The sequence below is a fragment of the Pan troglodytes genome, chromosome 20 (assembly GCF_028858775.2).
Source record: "Pan troglodytes isolate AG18354 chromosome 20, NHGRI_mPanTro3-v2.0_pri, whole genome shotgun sequence".
Classification (NCBI taxonomy): Eukaryota; Metazoa; Chordata; class Mammalia; order Primates; family Hominidae; genus Pan; species Pan troglodytes.
In genome coordinates, this window is record NC_072418.2 from 42,017,409 (window position 1) to 42,040,640 (window position 23,232).

General features: G+C 53.0%; 2 protein-coding genes across 13 annotated transcripts in view; one reads left to right on the plus strand and one right to left on the minus strand.

Moving 5' to 3' along the window:
* Positions 1-132: 132 nt before the first annotated feature.
* SIRT2 (sirtuin 2) lies at positions 133-21,379 on the minus strand. 8 transcript variants are annotated; one of them, XM_054672440.1, is made up of 17 exons: positions 21,028-21,142; positions 20,316-20,440; positions 19,901-19,947; positions 15,339-15,387; positions 14,934-15,047; positions 11,628-11,669; positions 11,380-11,486; positions 11,214-11,270; positions 10,612-10,680; positions 5,212-5,341; positions 3,003-3,062; positions 2,671-2,726; positions 2,392-2,468; positions 2,256-2,307; positions 1,205-1,275; positions 1,004-1,070; positions 133-883 (listed from the first exon to the last, which is right to left on the minus strand). In XM_054672440.1, coding segments are annotated over exons 4-17 (1,059 nt in total). In that variant the 5' UTR covers positions 15,340-15,387; positions 19,901-19,947; positions 20,316-20,440; positions 21,028-21,142; the 3' UTR covers positions 133-727.
* NFKBIB (NFKB inhibitor beta) overlaps positions 21,042-23,232 on the plus strand; it is a 10,436-nt gene continuing 8,245 nt past the window's right edge. For 2 of the 5 annotated variants that reach the window (XM_001168499.5, XM_054673424.1), the window contains exon 1: positions 21,555-21,733. In XM_001168499.5, coding sequence (XP_001168499.1) covers positions 21,555-21,733 — 179 coding nt within the window. Of the gene's footprint in view, positions 21,262-21,554; positions 21,734-23,232 lie in introns of those variants that run through there. The other 3 variants (XM_016935885.2, XM_016935884.2, XM_016935883.3) reach the window with 3 other exon arrangements.

The window sequence follows — 23,232 nt, forward strand, 5'->3', positions numbered from 1 at the left end:
GTGAGGACCCTCTTGTTACCCCTCACTCTGGATCCCGGAGACTTTCTGGTTCCTTAGTGGCCCAAGATCTAACCCCCTCCCTCCAGAGATTTCCCTGGGTGCCCACAGAAAGAAACAGGAGGCCAGACCGGATTGTTAGTTGTTTTTGTTTTTAATTTGTCTCCAATAAGCAATGTCTTCTGCCCATCCAGCATGGGAAGTGGGTCCCACGTGAAGGGGGCCCACCACCCACTTTGGGAGCTGAAGGCAGAGACTCGGGAGCCCTCCCGGCTCAGACTCCCCCTACGCTGGGTATGGGTTATATTCAGAGGCCCACACCCACACTGGGGTAGGTTAGGTATGGTTTACTTAGCCACAGGCCCCTGGGGGCAGGAGACAGAGTGGGGGCCCGAAGCTCCCTGTCCTGGAAGAGTTAAAAGTTCTGGGGTAGCCCTGGCCCCGTGGGGGCAGTTAGAGATGAGGGAGGTTACTCCTTAGCCCAGGAGTGGTTAGAGACAGCGGGGCTGGTAGAGATGCCTGTTTAAGCCTTGGCCTCTAGGAGGTGTTAGAGATTTGCTGGGGTTGGGGGCCAGGGTTGCTGGGACCCCAGTTTTGGGGAGGGAGTTGTAAGAGATTGGGGGATGTTCTGAGCTCCCCAGACAAGAACTGCTGGTTAAGAAGGGGCCAGGCCTGGTTGGGGCTCAGCTGTCCCTGAGGAGCTCGGCATCCCGCCTGGGAGATGCAGCTGTCACTGGGGTTTCTCCCTCTCTGTTGTCCTGGCCTCGTCCTTGGCAGGTGGCGGGGACTTCTTGGGGGAAGCTGAAGTGCTGGGGTTGGGGACCCCCGCCCCCGACTGGGCATCTATGCTGGCGTGCTCCCTCCGGACAAGGTCCTCCAGCTCCTTCTGCAGGAGCAAAGGTCACAGAAGTCAAAGGTCACTGTGCATCATGGGGTCAGAGGACCCATGGGGTGGGGAGAGGGTCCAGGGATGGGGCTCAGGACAGGCTGGGGTTGCTCAGCTCACCTTCCATCCAAGGAGCTCAGCAAGGGCCAGGCAGCCCTGGTCGCATTCACCCAGCCAGGCCACGTCCCTGCGGTGCAGCAGGAGATCAGAGTTCCCAGGCGGGCTCGCCCCTGCCTGCTCCTCTCATCTGCCTTCGTGCCCCCGCCCCCGCCACCTCACCCTGTCCCTTCCAGGCTGCCCCAACCCCCGGTGGGGCCTCACCTGTAGGCCTTCTTGGAGTCAAAGTCCATGCCTCCTCCGAGGCCCATAATCATCCCCAGGAAAGGGTCCGACTGTCAGGGAGGGGGTGGGGCAGGGGCAGGAGCAGGGAAGGGAGAGCTAAGAGCACAGACCCTGGAGCCAGGTGGCCTGGGTTTGTATCCTAGCTCTGTGACTTTGTTTTTTTGTTTGTTTTTTTGGTTTTTTTTGAGACAAAGTTTCACTCTTGTTGCCCAGGCTGGAGTACAATGATGTGATCTCGGCTCACTGCAACCTCCACCTCCTGGGTTCAAGTGATTCTCCCGCCTCAACCTCCCGAGTAGCTTGGATTACAGGTGCCCAGCACCATGCCTGGCTAATTTTGTATTATTAGTAGAGACGGGGTTTCACCATGTTGGTCAGGCTGGTCTCGAACTCCTGACCTCAGGTGATCCACCCGCCTTCGCCTCCCAAATTGCTGGAATTACAGGCATGAGCCATTGCGCCCAGCCAGCTCTGTGACTTTGGTCAAGTGACTTGTCCTCTCTGTGTCTTAGTTTCCTGTAGAATAGGGGTGATCACAAAACCGCGATGGGGTTGTGGCGTCAGTGAGTTCACGCAGGCTAAGGCTTGGGACAGTGTCTGCCCACAGTGTGCGCTGCTTGCCCGGTGACCCTGCCTACTTCCCCTGAGGGGAATACCCAGGAGGGAGCACCTGCCCTAGAGTGAGGCTGCTCAGGAAAAACAGACCTGAGAGACCCGGAGCGTGGACCCACCCCCCCGCCCCCCCGCACTGTCTCTCCTGACCCCTGCACCCCCTCCCACCTCCTCAGTCCCTGGAAGCCCGGCCTTCCTATCTGGCTTCAGCTGGTTTGAGTTGGAATTCTATCACTTGCTCAAAAGGGCAGTGAATGTCCCAGAGGCCTGGAACCCGACCCCTCTGGATTCTAGAGCCCCAGGTTCTGAGCTGAGGAATGCAAAGTGCTGGGGTTCCACAGTGGGGGTTCCCTCTGAGGAAAAGGGTGAGAGGGAAGGGGGAGCCTGTGACGAGGGGGGCTTGAAGAAGGGCTCTTACCTGGCCAGCTTTCTCCTTGTTGATGAGCAGGCGAGGGGTGGAGAGGGGTGCCCTGTGGGGAGGGGGAGCTAAGGGGTCAGGGTCTGTCCTGGCCCTGGGTGCCCAGCCGTCCTCCCAGCCACAGCCCCCAACCTACTTGCTGATGAGGGAGGCAAAGGGCTGCACCTGCAAGGAGGTACCCATGACCAGCAGGAGGTCCACCTTCAGGAAGTCCTGCGGGGAGGGGCGTGAGCTTGGGAGCCTCCGCCCAGGCTGCGCCACCGCTCCCTCCCCCGCCCCCAGCAGCAAACCTCCCTGCCGCCCCCCATAGCTGGGGAGGTGACCTTTCCTGAGGCAGGGCCCAGGCTACCCCCATGGGGCCCAGCACAGGTGGAGGCGGCGGTTGGGGATGCGGGGAGGCTGGGGGGCCACTTACTGACTGCATACAGGAGAAGAAACGCGCTGGGAGGCTCTCACCAAAAAAGACGATATCTGAGGTGGAGACAGATGGACGGACAGAGACAGTGACATGGGGAGGCAGAGAGGACAGGTGGGAGCAATGGCAGACCCGGAGGCCACGGTGGGAGTTGGAAGCAGTGGGGACCGGCCAGGGGCACAGACCCCATTCTCCCCAGGATGGATCTGGGGCACTGTTCAGAGAGACAGAGGTGGCCAGATGTGTGGGGGTGTGGCCTTTGGGAAGGGGTCAGGGGGAGGAGGGGACCCCCACCCAAATCCACCTGGGCAGGTCCCTGGCCCGAGGCTCACCAGGCTTCACCAGGCTCTGACAGTCTTCACACTTGGGCGTCACCTCAGAGAAGATCTTCTCTGGGTGTGGCGAAGGGGAAGAAAGAGAAGGCAGTAAGAGGATCTGGGCCGGAGTCTGGAGGTGCAGCACCCCCACCCCTCTTCCACTGTTAACATGAACACACCTCCATCACTTGGAGTGTGATGGGTGTCTCCTGAGGTGTCCACTCTGCTCAGAAAAGACCTCTCTTCTTGTTGTTGCATTTTGTTTTTTGTTTTTTTCTTTCTTTTTTTTTTTTGAGATAAGGTCTCACTCTGTTGCCCGGGCTGGAATGCAGTGGCACGATCATGGCTTACTGTAGCCTCAACCTCCCAGCTTCAAGTGATCCTCCTGCCTCAGCCTCCTGAGTAGCTGGGATTACAGGTGCATGCCAGCACGCCCGGCTAAATTTTGTATTTTTTGTAGAGACAGGGTTTCGCCATGTTGCCCAGGCTGGTCTCAAACTCCTGGGCCCAAGCAAATCTGCCCACTTTGGCCTCTCAAAGAGCTGCAATTACACGTGTGAGCCACTGCGCCCGGCCTTATTGGTTTGTTTGTTTTTTTGAGACAGGGTCTCACTCTGTTGCCCAGGCTGGAGTGTGGTGGTGCAATCATGGTTGAGTGCAGTGGTGTGATCATAGCTTACTGCACCACCGACTTCCCAGGCTCAAGTGATCCTCCTGCCTTAGCCTCCCGAGTAGCTGGGCTCACAGGCATCCACCATCGCACCTGGCTACATTTTATTTTTTTTAGAGATGGGATCTCCCTATGTTGCCCAGGCTGTTCTCAAACTCCTGGGCTCAAGTGATCCACCCACCTCGACGTCCAAAAGTGTTGGGATTACAGGCATGAGCCACTGTGCCTGGCCTTATTTCTTATTGATTTAGGAAGCTTGAAAGCATTTCTGGCCGGGTGTGGTGGCTCACGCCTGTAATCCCAGCACTTTGGGAGGCTGAGGCGAGTGGATCGTTTGAGGTCAGGAGTTTGAGACCAGCCTGGCCAACGTGGTGAAACCCCGTCTCTACTAAAAATATAAAAATTAGCCAGGGGTTGTAGCACGTGCCTGTAATCCCAGCTACTTGGGAGGCCGAGGCAGGGAGAATTGCTTGAACCCGGGAGGCGGAGCTTGCAGTGAGCCGAGATTGCACCACTGCACTCCAGCCTGGGTGACAGAGCAAGACTCCATCTCAAAAAAAAAAAAAAAAAAAAAAAGAAAGCATTTCTGTCACTTGCAACCCACTGAATTCTAAGTCATTTGCTCAACTGTCCATTCATTCATTCAGCACACATTTAGAAAGCATTGTTTCAATGTCAGTAGTCGGTAATTTTCTTTAAAATATTTCTGCATGGACAGCATGACACCGTGGGTGCTGCCTGTGACGCTGCTGTCAATGACACATAATGGGGGTAATGTGAATTGTAGACTGCCCCCAGCTGCTTGCAGTTGGGCTATTCAGGAATCCTCAGCCCAGGGGCACTCAGCTGGCATTTTATCAGAACGGCCACACTCCAGAGGCCCTTCTGCAAATGCTGCAGCTGTCCTTATCTCACAGGGACACCAGAGGCTTTGTTAAATCAGCATAAAGAATGTCAGAAATGGCTTTCCATGAGTGGAATAAGTGACTTCTTGTTTTTTTTTTTTTTTTTTTTTTTTTTGAGACAGAGTTTTGCTCTTGTTGCCCAAGCTGGAGTGCAATGGTGCGAACTCAGCTCACTGCAGCCTCCGCCTCCCAGGTTCAAGCGATTCTCCTGCCTCAGCCTCCCGAGTAGCTGGGATTACAGGCGCATGCCACCACACCAGGCTAATTTTTTATTTTTTTTTGTATTTCTAGTAGAAACGGGGTTTCACCATGTTAGCCAGGCTGGTCTTGAACTCCTGACCTCAGGTGATCTGCCTGCCTTGGCCTCCCAAAGTGCTGGGATTACAGGTGTGAGCCACCGCTCCCGGCCTACTATCATCTATTAAAAACAGCCAAAGACAGGAAATCAGGCAGTTGGGCTGCAGTGAGCCATGATCACCCCACTGAACTCCCCGCGTGGGCGACAGAGTGAGACTCTGTCTCAAAAACAAACAAACAAAACAAAAAAAACCCCAAAGACTTGAGCAGGACAGAATGGGTGCCCACTGCATGGAGACACTGCTCCTGGTGCTGACAGGAGGCCTGCCCTCAGGATGCCCTCCAGCCTCACCTTTCATCCAGCTTAGCGGGTATTCGTGCCGGCAGCTGGCGCTGACGCAGTGTGATGTGTAGAAGGTGCCATGGGCCTCCACCAAGTCCTCCTGTTCCAGCCCGGCTATTCGCTCCAGGGTATCTATGTTCTAGAGGGAGAGATGGAGAGAAGAGGGGTGAGGAGTGAGCCACCCCTTGTAGGCCAGAAGGCACAGTAGGGAGTTGAGGGCCACGAGGAGCAGTGAGGTGGTGGGGACAGGTGGAGAAGGGAGGGAGGAGAAGCAAGTGGCAGGGTTTATCTGAAGACTCTTCTGTTCATCCCAATGGTGCCACTTAAAGGGTGACAGTCAAGGCTGCTTAAGGGCAGGGGCCAGGCTGGGCATGGCGGCTCACGCCTATAATCCCAGCACTTTGGGAGGCTGAGGTGGGAGGATCACTTGAAGCCAGGAGTTAAAGACCTGCCTGAGCAACATATCAAGACCTTTGTCTCTACAAAAAATTAAAAAAAAAAAAAAAAGGGGGGGCCCAAACCTAAGTATCTATGAGGCCAGGCCCACAGCCACTCCACAGCCTGTGTGGCTTTTATTCTGCAAATTCAGGCCATCTGCTTCCATTTTTCAGAAAAAAAAAAAGTTGTTTTATTAGAGCCAGATGCTTTATTTCCACCTGTCATTAATTACTGAAATTAACATACATTTACAATGTCTCTGTTATTAATGGAGCCCCCTCAGATGTGGCATCCTTGTGCAATGTGCACCCTGCACAGCTGCATGTGGCAGCTCCAGGCAAGCATTAACATAAATGAATCAGGAGGGCTTACTAGGTGTGGTTTTTTTTTTTTTTTTTTTTGAGATGGAGTCTTGCTCTGTCACCCAGGCTGGAGTGCAGTGGCACAATCTCGGCTCACTGCAACCTCCGACTCCCAGGTTCAAGAGATTTTCCTGCCTCAGTCTCCCAAGTAGCTGGGATTACAGGCACGCACCACAATGACCGGCTAATTTTTGTATTTTTAGTAGAGATGGGGTTTCACCATGTTGGCTAGGCTGGTCTCGAACTCCGGACCTCGTGATTTGCTTGCCTTGGCCTCCCAAAGTGCTGGGATTATAGACATGAGCCAATGCGCCTAGCCATGTTTTTTTATGTATTTGAGACAAGGTCTCACTCTGTCGCCCAGGCTATAGTGCAGTGGTACAATCATAGCTCACTGCAGCCTCCAACTCCTGGGCTCAAGCAATCCTCCCACCTCAGCCTCCACATCTGGCTGATTTTTAAAATTTTCTGTAGAGATGGGGTCTCACTATGTTGCCCAGGCTGGTCAGCGAGCCTTCTGCCTCAGCCTCCCAATGTGCTGGGATTACAGTGTGAGTCATCATGCCTGGCCCTTCCTTGGCTTTAATCACTATCTTCCCCTTTAGTAGCCAGGGTCCTTTCTTACTATGGCCTGTTTCATAGATGGCATATTCACCTGTATTCTTTTCTTTTTTTGGAGGCAGGGTCTTGCTCTGTCACTCAGGCTGGAGTGTAGTGGTCTGATCACAGCTCACTGTAGCCTTCACCTCCTGGGCTCAAGCCATCCTCCCACCTCAGCCCACTGAGTAGCTGGGACTACAGGCAAATGCCACCATGCCCGGCTAATTTTTTATCTTTTTAATTATTTTTGTAGAGATGGGGGGTGGGGTGGTCTCCCTATTTGCCCGGGCTGGTCTTGAACTCCTGGGCTCAAGTGATCTTCCCACTTCAGCCTCCCAAAGCGTTGGGATTACAGGCGTGAGACACCATGCCCAGCCACTGTTTTCTTTTCTTTCTTTCTTTTTTTTCAGATGGAGTTTCACTCTTGTTGCCCAGGCTGGAGTACAATGGTGCTATCTCGGCTCACTGCAACCATTGCCTCCTGAGTTCAAGCAATTCTCCCTGCCTCCGCCTCTCAAGTAGCTGAGATTACAGGCATCCGCCACCACGCCTGGCTATTTTTTTTTGAGACGGAGTCTTGCTCTGTTGCCAGGCTGGAGTGCAGTGGCGCGATCTTGGCTCACTGCAAGCTCCGCCTCCCAGGTAGCTGGGAACACAGGCACGCGCCACCATGCCTAGCTAATTTTTGTATTTTTAGTAGAGACGGGGTTTCACCATGTTGGTCAGGATGGTCTCGATCTCCTGACCTCGTGATCCGCCCACCTCAGCCTCCCAAAGTGCTGGGATTACAGGTGTGAGCCACTGCGCCCGGCCACTGTTTTCTTTTAAGACAGTGAGACTTTCCATATTAAACAGGTGGGAATGTTCTTTTCTGCACAGACATTTGTGCGCGCTCATTTTTCTTAAAACACCCACCCGCGTTGGAGCAGCTGTTGTTTGCCTGTGAGGAATGCCGCTAAAGCAGGTGCTGACAGAGGACACTGGCAGAGGTTACGCAGAGATGGCTCGCATGTGTGGCCCAGGGCCAAACTGACAGCGTTTCCCAGGGACTCCAGAAACAACGGGAAGGGTTTGTTTCCCTTCAAGGGCAGAATGAATGCTCTAACTGCCTTCTGGGCTCCCTACCAGCAACCACCTTATCTCCAAAGCCTACAGACAAGAGTCACTGTCACTGTTCCCACACGCCCTGTAACTTTCCTCCCTTGCCCGCTATTCTAAATCTTGGTTTTGCCTTTGGTACTTGACTCAGTCTACCCACTGACTCCCTCACATGTGAGTGAGCAATTTGCAAATAACTGAACAGTAAGCAAATAACAGCGTGGAAAAGAACCACCGAAATACCTCTACGTTCTGTTATTCTTTGACAACATGGTTTTTTTTTTTTTTTCTTTTGACAGGATTTTGCTCTACTGGTCCAGGCTGGAGTACAGTAGCTTGATCATAGCTCACTGTAGCCTTGAAATCCTGGGCTCAAGCAATCCTCCTCTCTCAAGCTCCCAAGTAGCTGGGACTACAGGTGTGCACTACCATGCCTGGCTAATTTTTTTTTTTTTTTTTTTTTGAGACGGAGTCTCGCTCTGTTGCCCAGGCTGGAGTGCAATGGCGTGATCTTGGCTCACTGCAACCTCTGCCTCCCAGGTTTAAGTGATTCTCCTGCCTCAGCGTCCTGAGTAGCTGGGATTACAGGCACGCACCACCACACCCAGCTAATTTTTGTATTTTTAGTAGAGACAGGGTTTCACCATGTTGGCCAGGCTGGTCTTGAACTCCTGATGTTGACTTTGGCCTCCCAAAGTGCTGGGATTACAGATGTGAGCCACCGCGCCTGGCCTTTATATAATAGTTTGTATGTGATGTGTCATTTTTTTTCTCTTTTTGAGACGGAATCTCTCTCTGTCACCCAGGCTGGAGTGCAGTGGGGCAATCTCGGCTCAGGGCAACCTCCACCTCCCAGGTTCAAGCAACTCTCATGCCTCAGCCTCCTGAGTAACTAGGACTACAGGCATATACCACCACGCCTGGCTAATTTTTGTATTTTTCGTAGAGATGGGGTTTACAACAGCACCCCCCTTCCCGAACACATACACCGTTTCTGACTCCCCTTCCAGCTTAACTGTGTTCCAGGGACCCATGACCATCTTATATGCTCAGTATATGATGTCTCCATCTTGTCCATCACCTCCCTCCCTGCAGTAGGGAATCAACTCAGTGAACATTTACTTTGACAGAAGCTGACAAACAAGGGCCAGCGGGTTCTTGGAGTGAGTGTCATGACATCAACCACAAAAAGCACTTGGCTTCAAGCAAGCTGTTATCATATCTGAGCCACGTCCTGGAATAATGGTGACTCTCTGGGCAGAAGGTTTATTCTGAGCCCGGAGTCTCCCTATGTTGCCCAGGCTGGTCTTGAACTCATGGGCTCAAGCGATCTCCCACTTTGGCCTCCCAAAGTGTGGGGATCACAGGACTCCTCCTCTTGGAAGGAGGAGGCCTCCGCTGCCCTCTGCCTCCTACCAGCCCCAGGTGGGAACACCTCGCCCACCTGAGAAATCTGAACTTAAAGCCAGTTGTTCCTCCCCCTGGCGGTAGCTTTTGGGGCTGCAGGTGCCAAACTGCCAGGTACAGGGAGAAAACACTAGAACACTTATTTATTTTCAATGTTACCACTCTTTTTTGTTTGTTTGTTTGTTTGTTTAAATTGAGATGGAGTCTTGCTCTGTCACCCAGGCTGGAGTGCAGTGGCACAATCTTGACTCACTACAACCTCTGCCTCCCAGGTTCAAGTGATTCTCCTGCCTCAGCCTCCCGAGTAGCTGGGGTTACAGGCACCACCACACCTGGCTAATTTTTGTATTTTTAGTAGAGACCAGATTTCATGATGTTGGACAGGCTGGTCTTGAACTCCTGACCTCGTGATCTGCCCACCTCGGTGTCCCAAAGTGCTGGGATTACAGGCGTGAGCCACCGCGCCTGGCCACCTGTTTTATAATTCGGGGTTCTGAGGTGTGATCTAGAGCTTGAATTAATACTGTTGTAGTGCCTCATGTCATTTCTATACATATTCATAAAACAGGTAGAGGCAGCAACATTTTGTTGTTGTTTTGATTTGTTTTTTGTTTCTTTGAAACCAGGTCTCCCAGGCTACAGTACAGTGGCACCATCATAGATCACTGCAGTCTTGACTTCCTGAACTCAAGCAATCCCCCTACCTCAGCCTCCTGAGTAGCTGGGGCTACAGGCACACGCCACCCTGCCCAGCTAATTTTTGTATTTCTTGTAGAGACAGGGTCTCCCTATGTTGCCCAGGCTGGTCCCGAACGCCTGGGCTCGAGCTATCTCTCACTTTGGCTTCCCAAAGTGCTGGGATTACAGGTGTGAGCCACTGTGCCCAGCCCATCAAGATTTTTTTACTGTTAGGGGTATGAGACTCTCCAAACCAGAAGCCAACAATGTGAGCCATCCTTGCTTGAATGCCCCAGGGAGAGGCCCTTGGCTAAGCACCTGACGTGTACGAGACATGTTTATAATTGGGCAAAGCACAAAAAACTATAAAAAGGTGCCCCTTCCTTAAGGCACAACATCTACTTGTTGGACATGTGTCATAGTGTATGGATTTTGTTAGATGAAGTCACTTTGGAAACTCGCTCATAACCAATGTGAAATCTGGGGTGCCTATAGTGCACACAGAGTCCCTTCAGCCATAGGCTCCTTCCACATCACACATGGGATGGCCCTGAGAGGAGGTCACTGCCACCGCACTGCAGACCTGTGAGGGCAGACCTGAGAGGGCAAACCTTTTCTGGCCCCTGTTTGCCGGAAGGGGAAACTGAGGCAGAGAAGACGTGACTCACGGCAGGTCATGCAGCAAGGAGGCAGTAGGCCAAGCCCTGGCCCCGCATTGCTGGAGTCCCCGCCTGAGCTCTTGGGCACGCAGCTCTGCTCCTCCGCTGAGGACACCATGCCCGTTCCACCCGCCCATCCTCCTCCCAGGATGCTCGCATCCGCCTACCTGCGTGTAGCAGCGCAGGAGTAGCCCCTTGTCCTTCAGCAGGCGCATGAAGTAGTGACAGATGGTCGGCTGCAGGGGAGAACGACAGCACTGCTGATGACTGTAGGGAACAGCCACAGGCCACTGCCACATGCCAGGAACTGTTCTAGGCACTGCGACTGTTTTACCCCCAGGGAACCATCACAGCAGCCGCGTCGGGGAGAGACCACCGCTATCCCCAGATCACAGATGAGGAAACTGAAGGACAGGGAAGGGGATTGTGTTGCCAAAGTCACACGGTGGGTAAGCTGCAAAGCTGAGATTCGCGCCCAGGCAGCCCGGCTGCAGGTTCCCGGGCTCTCAACGGCATCATTAGTCAGCTAAGCCTCGCAGCAGCCCTCTTCAGACAGTACCATCAGCTTCACTTCACAGGAGGCAAATCGGAGGCTCAAGGTTGTAAGATGAAGACATGAGGAACCAGGACTTGAACCGAGGCAGTCTGGGCCCAGCACCCATGTACTTAATGGCTACATAATATTTGTCTGCAGGGCCTTGGGGGGGCTTCTCATGCGTGCCCTCCCCCAACCCTTCCTGTTTCGCGCCCTGCAAAACAAAGATCTCACCTTGAACTGCCCAGGATAGAGTTCCTTGGCGAGGGCGAAGAAGGGTTCCGGATGTTTCTGTAGGAGAGACAGCCAGAGGGCCAGATGCCCCAGGTAGCATGAGGGTTGGAGCCAGGTGACCCCATCCCCACCCCTCACAGACGCCCCTTCCTGGGGGAGCACAAACCTTGAAATAGCTGATCTCAAAGATGGCCTCTGGGTAGGGAAGATGGTACTTCTCTAGGTTGTCATAGAGGCCGGTGGATGGAGAGCGAAAGTCGGGGATGCCTGCGGCTAGGAAAGGGGGGTCAGGGAGCAGTTGGTCTATACCATACTAACCCTCCTGGGACAGGGCTCAGATAGGGCTCCTCCCCAGCCCTTGGGAGGGACTCCCCAGTTCCTGGGGGTAGCTGCTGGGGGAGAAGGGTTACTTACATGTGGAGATTCCAGCTCCCACCAAACAGATGACTCTGCGACCTGGAGGAGAGGAACTTATGCACCATATGACACCGTTTGCTCAGTCCCTACGATAGCACCACCCATCACAGCCCCTGACACCGTTTACTCCATGCCAGGCTCTGGGGCAAGCATCTCAGATGCATGACGGGCCTTCCAATCATCTAGACGGGGATGGTGTTAACATCCCCATTTTATAAATGAGAAAACTGGGGCTCAGACAGGGGAAGAAGTCACACAATCAACTGCGGAAGAGCCAGCCAGCGGATAAAGAATCCAGTGTTGGGCTGGGTGCAGTGGCTCATGCCTGTAATCCCAGAACTTTGGGAGGCTGAGGCAGGCGGGTCATCTGAGGTCAAGAGTTTGAGCCCAGCCTGGCCAACATGGCAAAACCTCATCTCTACTGAAAATACAAAATTAGCCAGGCGTGGTGGCACGTGCCTGTAATCTCAGCTACTTGGGAGGCTGAGGCAGGAGAATCACTTGAACCCGGGAGGCGGAGGTTGCAGTGAGCCGAGATCATGCCATTGCACTCTAGCCTGGGTGACAGAGCGAGACTCCATCTCAAAAAAAGGAAAAAAAAAAAGAGAATCCACTGTTGGAAATCACACCAACTTGGACTTGAGAAAAGGCCACTTGAGGATAAGAACCCTGGGCTGAGCAGAAATAGCTAGCTACTGGCTGGTGAGTAGCCACCAGGCCATAGTACCCTGGCATCTGCCCATCAGCTGATAGACAGGCACAAGTGTGATATGCTGTGGATCAGATGCCTCTGGGATGCCCTGTCCAAGGGAGGACAGCAAAGGTGAACAGAGCACAAAGCCTGCCACAGCTTCAGCCCTGAGCTTCAGCTCTGAGATGCCATCAGGCCAGGCCTGGTTGAATCCAGTGGTGGCTACATGTGGTCTGGATTCAGGGGACCTAGGGTCAAATCCTGGCTCTGCCACTTGGCAGCTGTTTGACCCTACACTGAGTCGTGACCTTTTTGTGCCTCCTTTTCCTCCTCTGTTCAGATCACTTCCATAATGATCTTACAGGTATAATGTGAAGATCAAATAATAGGACACTTGTAAAGTGCTGAGCCCAGTGCCTGGCAAATAGTGAAGGCTCAATTAAGTGGTTAAAAAGAAATTTTTAGGGCCGGGCCCGGTGGCTCACTCCTGTAATCCCAGCACTTTGGGAGGCCGAGGGGGGCAGATCACCTGAGGTCAGGAGTTCAAGACCAGCCTGGCTAACATGGTGAAACCCCGTCTCTACTAAAAGTACAAAAATTAGCCGGGCGTGGTGGCACGCACCTTTAATCCCAGCTACTCGGGAGGCTGAAGCAGGAGAATCGCTTGAACCCGGGAGGCAGAGGTTGCAGTGAGCCATGATAGCGCCACTGCACTCCAGCCTGGGTAACAGAGTGAGACTCTGTCTCAAAATAATAATAATAATAAATTTTTAGAGCAGTGAGGTGAGGGTTGGAGCCTCACCTTTAAATTTTTGCAGAGAGGGGGTCTCGCTTATTGCCCAGGCTAGTCTTGACCTACTGGCCTCAAGCGATCCTCCTGCTTTCAGCCTCCCAAAATGGTGGGATTATAGGCCTGAACCACCACTCCCGGCCTCAACTAATTGTTATTTTTCATTACTATCTCCTCCTGGGCACCCTCATGAGCCAATTACCCCAGAATCCAGGTGCAGGAGGACACAAGGAACAAATGCTTTGTTGCCACTGCCTGTGTTGTCTTTGGGGCCTGCCCAGGCTAAGACAGCTGCTCGCCTGCCGCAGGAGAGGGAGGCTCAGGGCAGCAGGCCTGGCTTCCCGAGGAGGGAGACAGTGGCAGCTGGAGGACAGGGACACAGGAGAAGACGTCCTCAACAAAAGGCTGCTCAGGAACCACAAAGGGTCGATTGTTCTAGTTGAGGACTGCCAAGGGCCTGGTTTCTCAGACTTTGGTGACCTCAACTTGTGGCAAGAAATATAAATTTCAGGCCGGGACGGGTGGTTCACGCCTCTAATCCTAGCACTTTGGGAGGCTGAGGAGGGTGGATTGCCTGAGCTCAGGTGTTCAAGACCAGCCTGGGCAACATGGTGAAACCCTGTCTCTACTAAAATACAAAAAATTAGCCAGTCGTGGTGGTGTGCGTCTGTAATCCCAGCCACTCGGGAGGCTGAGGCAGGAGAATTGCTGGAACCCGGGAGGTGGAGGTTGCAGTGAGCTGAGATTGTGCCACTGCACTCCAGCCTGGGCAACAGAGCAAGACTCCATCTCAAAAAAAAAAAAAAAAGAAAAAGAAATATAAATTTCATGGTGACTCAGTAAGTGGACACCTATCCACCACATCTGAAATAAGCCTCCTGTAGTAATAACCACGGCACACCCTGCCACAGCTCTCGCTATGTTCCAGGCCCTGCTCTAAGCATTTGCATTTTTATTTATTTTTAAAATTTTATTACTTTATTTTTTTTTAGAGTCAGAGTCTCACTGTGTTGCCCAGGCTGCAGTGCAGTGGTGCCATCATAGCTCACTGCAGCCTCCAATTCCTGGGCTCAAACAATCCTCCCTTCTCAGCCTCCTGAGTAGCTGAGACTACAGGCAACGCCCCCATATCTGACTATTTTTTTTTTCTTGTAGAGATGGTGGGGCGGGGGGGGGGGGGTCTCACTATGTTGCCCAGTCTGGTCTTGAACGCCTGGCGTTGAGTGATCCTCCCGCGATGGCCTCCCAAAGTGCTGAGATTACATACATGAGCCACTGCACCTGGTCCTATATTAATTTATTTAGCCCCGCCAATAACCTTATGAGTTAGATACTATAATCATTATCCTCATTTTATGAAACAGGCCTGGTCAATCAGAGTGCAGTAATTCACTCAGCAATGGAGAAGCGACCCAGGTCTGGCCAATCAGAGGCATGGGGGCAGGCATGTGACTCAACCGGGACCAATGGGAGCCAATCTCTGCTGTTTGGTTTGAACTACTGGGAAAAGGTGCTCTCCGGTGGCAGCTCCTAGGCTAGTGGAACATGCATTTGCAGCTGCCAGGAGTTACCTTTACCCCAAAACAAGAAAAGCAGCATCAGAGAGAGTTATGATTTTTAACAAAGTGGAAGCACCTGGACCCAGCCGTGCTTCAAGCTGGATTAGAGCCAACACACTCCTTTTTGGCTTAAGCCAGTTCCAGTTGGGTTTCTTGCTACTTATAAAGAAAAGATTTCAATAAATGGTTCAAGTGGCTGGGGATGGGAGGTCACTTGGGGCCAGGAGCCAGGCAAAGTGGCCCAATCCTGACAGGGGACTCACAGCGTTCGCTCTGCATGTACCGGGCCACCCCTTCCAAGGTCAGCTCGTCCAGCAGACGCTCCTTCTGGCTGCCCAGGCTGAGCGTCTGGGAGAATAAGTTGCGCAGGAAGTCCACTGACCGGAAAGAAGAGAGACAGCGGCACGACGGGCATTCAGCCAGGGGGCATGGATGTCTCCAGCACCCTGGCCCCAGCCCTGGGGTCCCCGGCCTCCCCACATCTAAAGGCACAAGGCCCGGCCCAGCCAGGGGCCTCCAGGAGCCTGCTCTGGCACTGGTACCCAACCCACTGCTACATACTTTGAATGTCACTCCTGATGGAGTTGAGGAGGTATCACCCACACCCCTGCCCTGAAATCCCCCGCCCCACCGAACCCTGCTCCCTGTCCCTCCAGGAAGATACTCACTGTCTGCTTCTCCACCAGCGGCTCCTCCCTCAGAGTCTGAATCTGAGTCCTGGAAGGGGTGGGGTGGAGTGGCCAGGCCCGAGAGGTGGGATTAGGGAGGGAGGAGAGGGGGTGATACCAGGTTTGGGGAAAAGGCTGTGGCAGGAAGGTGGCCTGAGGAAGTGCGAGGTGGTGGAGAGACTGCACTGGGGCTAGCGCCAGGGCTCTGGGACAGGCTGCCGGGGTTGGAGTCCTGGCCATGCCAGTCCCCAGGAGCAAGACCTCATGTGAGTGGCTTTGCTTTGCTTTTCTTTTTTGAGACAGTGTCTCGCTCTGTTGCCCAGGCTGGAGTGCACTGGTGCAGTCACAGCTCGCTGCAGCCTCAACCTCCCAAGCTCAAGAGATCCTCCCACCTCAGCCTCCCAAGTAGCTGGGACCACAGGCATGTGCCACCACGCCAGGCTAATTTTTTGTTTGTTTGTTTGTTTTGTAGAGACGAGGTCTTCCTCTGTTGCCCAGGGTGGTCTTGAACTCCTGGGCTCAAGCAAGTCTCCTGCCTCGGCCTCCCAAAGTGCTGGGATTACAGGCGTGAGCCACTGTGCCTGGTTGTCACTTTGATTTTCTAAGTCTGGGTGTCCCTCACCTTGGAAAGGGAGCTTGGGTGCTGGGCGCAGCACCAGGGGCGGGGGAAGTGCTCAGTAAGCACTGGCTGTTGCTGTTATTATCACAGCCTGGGGTCTTCCCTTTGTTCCCGGGTCCCCTGGAGCATGGGCCTGCTGTCCCCTCCCAGCAGCCCTGGGGGCCTCTGAATAATGTCCCAAGTCACTCTGGGAATGATTCCAATGCAAAGCCTTGGTGCTCACTTCAAGGACCTATGTGCCCCCTGCTCGAGGCCTCAGACACTCTGCCCACCTCTCCAGCGACCTCTGTCTCCTTCCTCGAAGCCTCCCCTCAGCCCAGCTCCAGACTGGCAGGTCTCTGGGACTCTGTCCAGGGCCTCTCTGCTTTCTCTTTCCACTTTCCTGGGGTTACCTGTCTCATCCATGCCAATGGCCTCTGCCTCGTCACTCATGATACCATCTCTCTGCCCCCAGATCCGGGGTTCCCTGGCTTCCTGGACACCTTGCCCTAGGTGCCCCCCAGCCTCTCACTCCTACTATGTCCCAAATGGACCCTGGGATCTCCTCCAAGCCCATCCTCCTCCCAGGCCTCATCTCAATGCGATCGTACTGTCCCCCCCATCAGCCAGATGTTTCCTGCCCCCGCCTCCCTCCTCGCCCTCCTGCCACAGCCCTTCAGCTCCAGAGCATGTACGCTGAGCCTCCTAAGGGTCTGTCCACCAACCCCCTTTCCCTCCCCGGGGCTCCACCTGGTCCAGCCTGTCCTCTCCTCCGGGGGTCCTGCCCCAGCCTCCTCCCCCAGCCTCCCAGCCTCAGTCTCCACCTCCCATCCACCCTGCTGCCCTGCATGTGAGGCTGTCTGGGGCAGCTCGCCCCTCTCCACTTCAAAGGCCCTTCTCTCTGGCTTCTCCAGTCTTCCCAGACATCTATGGAATTGCCAGGATGTCCACAAGGGCAGGGACTTTGTCTGGGTGCCCAGCACTGAGAACAGGGTCTGGCTCCTGGCAGGAGCTCCAGGAGCTCCTCCACCTTGGAATGAATGCCTGCTTCAGGCTGGACCACGGCTGGGCCCTGCAATGGATTTCACCAAAATGCAGTTCTGACCAAGCCACCACCTCAGACAACTCCCTTCCCCGGATACTGACTGCTCTGCGTCCAAGTCTTTTTGAATAAGACCCTCCCTTCCAAACATACGACAATTTAAAAAATTGCTTTTTAAGACTGTGCAACTCCAGCTGGGCGTGGTGGCTCATGCCTGTAATCCCACCACTTTGGGAGGCTGAGGCAGGAAGGTTGCTTGATGCCAGGAGTTCAAGACCAGCCTGGGCAACACGGTGAGACTCTGTCTCTATTTAAAAAGAGAGAGAAAGGCTGAGCACGGTGGCTGACGCCTGTAATCCCAACACTTTGGGAGGCTGAGGTGGGTGGATCACGAGGTCAGGAGATCGAGACCATCCTGGCCAACATGATGAAACCCCGTGTCTAATAAAAATACAAAAAATTAGCCAGGCATGGTGGCACATGTCTGTAGTCCCAGCTATTCAGGAGGCTGAGGCAGGAGAATCGCTTGAACCTGGGAGGTGGAGGTTGCAGTCAGCGAGATCACCCCACTGCACTCCAGCCTGGGTGACAGAGCGAGACTCCGTCTCAAAAAAAAAAAAGAGAGAGAGAAAGAGAGAGTGAGAATGAGAGAGAGAGAGAGACACAGAGAGAAAGAGAGATTGGACAACCTCTGCCAAACCTTGATTATACTCATGTATACTTCAACAACATATAACTTGCGGCACTCGCCTTGTAATTGCCCAAGCCCACCCTTATAAAGATAACCACTGTTAGCTAAGCTTAATGGAAATTACTCCAGTTTTCTCTGCATAAAACTAATTACTTTTTACAGAAATAGGTCATAGTACAATACAACATCTTGAGTTTTCGGCAGAACAATATGCTACAGACCCACCTAATTTAAAAAATAATTTTTTAAAAAAGAGACGGCATCTTGCTATGTTGCCCAGGCTGGTCTCAAAACTCCTGGGCTCAAGTGATCCTCCTGCCTCCCAAAGTGCTGGGATTACAGGTGTGAGCCACCGTGCCCGGCCTCACCTCGTTTTTCAGAGCAGCTACATAGTATTGGATTGTATGGATGAACCATAGTTCATTTAACCCATCCACTGACAGCCATTTGGACTGTTTCCAGTTTTGCCCTGTGACGGACAATGCTGCATTTTACATCCTCGCATCTCTCTCTTTGGGACTGAGGATCCTTTTTAACATTCAACCTTTTTCTCTGACAGTGGTCGTGCTTTGGGAGCCAGGCGAGTGAGTTGCCACGGCCTAACAGGAGGCTCTTATATCCTTAGCAAAGCTCCACTGTGCATTTGTGAGGTATTCTGATGCCCGCTTCTGCACCACCCCACGTCTGAAAGGCAATCTCAGGGGTGTGGGTGGGCTGGCACTCTTTCAGGCTGTACACAGTGAGGCTGTGTGGAAGGCCTGTGCCCAGCATGTGTCTGCAGCTTGGCCTAAGGGAGAGCCGGAGGTGCTGACGGGGGCCTTCAAGCTCCTAAGAGACTGCCTGTCCACCTCTCCTGGCAGCCTCTGACAGGTGGTGTGCCCAGTGCTGGGGGACTCAAACCCTTCCCTGCTGCTGTAGCCGAGGGACAGGGGATAAGTGACTTAACAACTCTGCCTCAAATTCTGCATCTGTAAAATGGCCGTGATAGGCGTTCCTCTTCACAGGGATGCCAGGAAGATGAAATTGAGATGAGGCACGTTTGGCACTAAACAGTGGGCCCAGCTTTAGTAAGCCGTCAGTAAATGCTAACCACGACTATAACAAGCTGACCACCACCAGCCACCCAATTACGGAACACATCACACTCCTTCATGCCCCCCAGGTCTTTGCACAAGCGATACCTGTTGTGTGGATCACCATTTCTCACCTTGTCTAAGAAAATTCTAAGTCACTCTTCACTTATGCTGTGTCTGTATCTTGGTCTGACAGCTAGACCAGCCTGTGGATTCCTCCAGGGAATGGCCTGGCTAGAATCTTCTTTGACCCAGAAAATTTTCTCTGTGCTCCCACAGTACCCTGAGTTTCTTTACTTTTCTTCCTTTTTTTTTTTTTTGAGACCGTGTTTTGCTCTGTCACCCCGGTTGGGGTGCAGTGGCACAGCCATGGCACACTACGGCCTTCACCTCCTGGGCTTAAGCAATCCTCCCCCAACTCAGCCTCCTGAGTAGCTGGCAATGCAGACATGCACCACTACACATGGCTAATTTTTAAATATTTTGTAGAGGTGGGGGCCTCCCTATGTTGCCAAGACTGGTCTGGAACTCCTGGGCTCAAGCGATCCTCCTACCTCAGCCTCCCAAAGTACTGGGATTACAAGCATGAGCCACTGTGTCTGGCCCTGAGTTACTTTCTTTCTTTCTTACTTTTTAGAGAAAGGGTCTTGCTCTTTCACCCCGGCTGGAGTGCAGTGATGCAATCATAGCTCACTGCAGCCTCAAACTCCTGGGCTCAAGCGATCCTCGCGCCTCAGTCTCCTGAGTTATTGGAATTACAGGCATAAGCCACTGCATCTGGCCCCCTGAGTTACTTTCATCATCACGCTGTGAGATCATTTTTTCCCATCACTTGTCCACGAGATCTGTGCGTTCCAAGACCAAATGGGACACCTGTCTCTTCCAGTCCCAGGACAAATGTGGTTCAGAAGGGATGGCAGGCAGTGGCAAGGAAGAAGGAAAGTTTGGGAGGACAGGCCTGGACTTGAGGCTGGAAACTCTTCTCTGACAATCCCCAGAATCTGCCTTTCCCCAGAAAGCCGCACTGGGTGGTGTGAGGGATTGGGGCAATGAGCCGAGGGCCCTGGGGTGACTGTTTCCCCTTTGCCACCTCCCCCCAGTGTGGGATGTGGAACAAGTCCGTCTCTCTCCTCCCCTCCACCCTTTCCCCCATCTCACCTGAGCCTCCTGCACCTTCCCTGCCTGGGTCTCCAGAGGGTGAGAGGCTGGGGGAGGGGAGCAGAGGTGGTTACAGTGGGGAGAACGATTAAGGGGGGAATAAAGGGGTTCAAATGGTCAGTGAGGGGGCAAGAACACCCACCAACCTAATTACACTGGGATGGGATGGTGGTAAAAATGGAGCAGAGGGAGGGAGGGGACGGAGAAAAGATCTTATCTACATGCAAAGTGATGCCGGGAGAGGTGATTAGTGAGGGGCAGAGAGGCTGGAGAGGAAGATTTAGGGGGACAGGGAGAAAGTAGGGGCTTTTGCCCAGGCTGGTCTTGAACTCCTGGGCTCAAGCGATCCAACCACCTTGGCCTCCCAAAGTACTGGGATTACAAGCATGAGCCATTGTTTCTGGCCCTGACTTACTTTCTTTCTTTTTTACTTTTTAGAGAAAGGGTCTCGCTCATGTCACCCAGGTTGGAGTGCAATAGTGCGATCATAGCTCACTGCAGCCTCAAATTCCTGGGCTCAAGCGATCCTCCTCCTCCTACCTAGGGGATTCAGGGCATGAAGGAACACTCAGGAGGAGTTAGGAAGGACACGACAGTGTGTGAGTGTGTGTGCGGGGAGGGTTAGATTTACAAGGCAGAGGGAAGTTTAGAAAGGAAGAGAGAAGGGAAGAGACGCTTTGGCTGGGAGGCAGGTTTAGGAGGGAGGTGCAGTGGTGCAGTGGAGGCGGTAGGTTTAGGAGAGGCGCGGAACAAGGGGAAGCCATAGGAGGGGTCAGCAGGGGTCCCTCAGCATCCTCTGGTTGCCTCTAACAATCAGGTACCCATAGCAAGCGGGACCGGGGCAACTTATGTTCTTTGCAGCGAGGGTCCTTAGCAACCAAGGTGCGAGAAACACGCGATCATTGGCAACTTGGCAAGTGGATGTGGTAAACGAACCCTGAACACACAGCGACCCAGAAACCCACCAGCCTAGCGATACAGATCGCTTAGCAACAGCCCTCAGAATCCCACTCCCCGAAGCGCTCCCTACTTCCCGCCCCACCGTGGCCACCCTTGGGCCCCGGGGCCTGCAGCATTCAGCCAGGCCCCGGCGCGGCCCGACCCTCCTACCCGGATCCCCGACTCACGGTCTGGTTCTGCCATGGGCGCGGTGCTGAAGCCCTTGAGGCTGTCACCGACCGCTCTGTCCCGTCACCAACCACTGTGTCCCGTCACCGACTGCTCTGTCCTGTCACCGACTGCTCTGTCCCGTGACGGCACCAGAAATGGGAGTGGCCGTGATAGGGCACAGAACTACAACTCTCAGCAGACATTGCGGCCGCAGACGCGCTTTCGTACAACACCCAGAGCGCCCCAGTTAGGTAAGAAAGCGCGCGAGGACCGGACTACGAGTCCCAGAAGGCGTGGCGTCAGCAGCCATGTTGGTAAAGGGCGCCCGGAAAATGTGGGAACGGCTAGAGAGTTGTAGTCCTCCCGAATACTCTGATTGGTCAGGATGCAGTACGAGGGCGGGGTGTGAGCGGTTCAGCATATTATCATTGGGTGAATCAGGGGGCGTGGTGGGGAATTTCCCGCAGGGCGGAAGCTCCAGAACTCCCGGCAAAGCCCAGTTACAGGCGGGCGACTGCGGGGGGCCCCTGAGGCGGCGGGGGCCATGGCTGGGGTCGCGTGCTTGGGAAAAGCTGCGGACGCAGATGAATGGTGCGACAGCGGCCTGGGCTCCCTGGGTCCGGACGCAGCGGCCCCCGGAGGACCTGGGTTGGGCGCGGAGTTGGGCCCGGGGCTGTCGTGGGCTCCCCTCGTCTTCGGCTACGTCACTGAGGATGGGGACACGTGAGTGAACCTTAGGCTGCCAAACGGAGCCCTAGGACCCGGCGTCAGATTCCTCATTAATCTCTGATCCCTGAGGCTTCCTAACCTCATACTCCTAAATCTGACTTCCGATGCTGAACTTCCTGACCTCTGACCCCCGAGTCCTAACTTTTAACAAAACCAATCTTCTATCTAGCTATGATCCTAACCCAATCATTTCTTACCTTCTTTTCTTGAACTATGATTCTCAGCTCCTGGAATCCACATTGTATCCACTGATACCCAAACCTGACTCCAGTCCTGAGACTTTTGTTAGAACTGTGGCTTCTCCTGACTTCTAACCTCCAAATATGATCTTTGATTCTTAGTTCCCGATTTGAGCCCTAGAGTTTGATTTCCGAAATTAATACTTGGTCCCTGACTCTAAGATCCTGTCTTCTGAGCAGTGTTCTTCAAATCTTAAATTCAAAGAGAGAGAATGTAAGCTCTTCTATGTTGAATTCCTAATTAAAGTAAAAAAATAGGAAAATTAAAAAAAAGAATGTAAGCTCCATGAGACCAAGGATTCATCTGTTAAACAAATATTCTTTACACATTACCACGTTCCAGGCTCCGTTTAGGTGCTAGTGATAAAGGCAGTGAAGAAAACAAACAAAAACTTAAGCCCTTGTGGAGCATACATTTTAGTGGAGCTAAATAAACAGATTGATAAGACCGCAAGGAAGGAAAGAAATGGAAAGACAGGAAGAAACAAAGAAAGACACGCAGAAAGAAAGAAACATAGAAAGTAAGAAAAGGAAATAAAGTCAGAGGTAGTAAGTACTTTGGAGAAAAATAAAGCAGGAAAATGAGGCAATAGATAAACAAGATAAGAGCATTTTAAGGAGAAGGAACTGCAGTTGCAAAGGCCCAGATGAGGGATTGTACTGGGTTTTTTGTCTGTTGTGTTTACTGCTGTATGCCCAGTGATGCAAGCAGGGCCTGACCCAGGAGGCACTGAATAAATATTGATCTCAACCAGCTTTATAGTCTCGTTAATTTTCATTAAATTTCATTAATTAATTTTGGTTTCATTAATTTTTTTTTTACTTCCTATTCAATTGGTCTCTGTTCTGACTTTTTTTTTTTGAAACGAAGTCTCACTCTGTCGCCCAGGCTGGAGTGCAGTGGTACCGTGTCGGCTCACTGCAACCTCTGTCTCCTGGGTTCAAGCAATTCTCCTGTCTCAGCCTCCCGAGTAGCTGGGATTACAGGGGGGTGCCACCATGCCCGGATAATTTTTGTAATTTTTTGGTAGAGACAGGGTTTCACCATGTTGGCCAGGCTGGTCTCAAACTCCTGACCTCAAATAATCTGCCCACCTTGGCCTCCCAAAGTGCCGAGATTATAGGCGTGAGCCACCACACCCGGCCTAATTCAGTATTTTTTTTTCTTTTTTTTTTGAGACTGGAGTCTTGCTCTGTCGCCGAAGCTGGAGTACAGTGGAATGATCTCAGCTTGCTGCAACCTCTGCCTCCCGG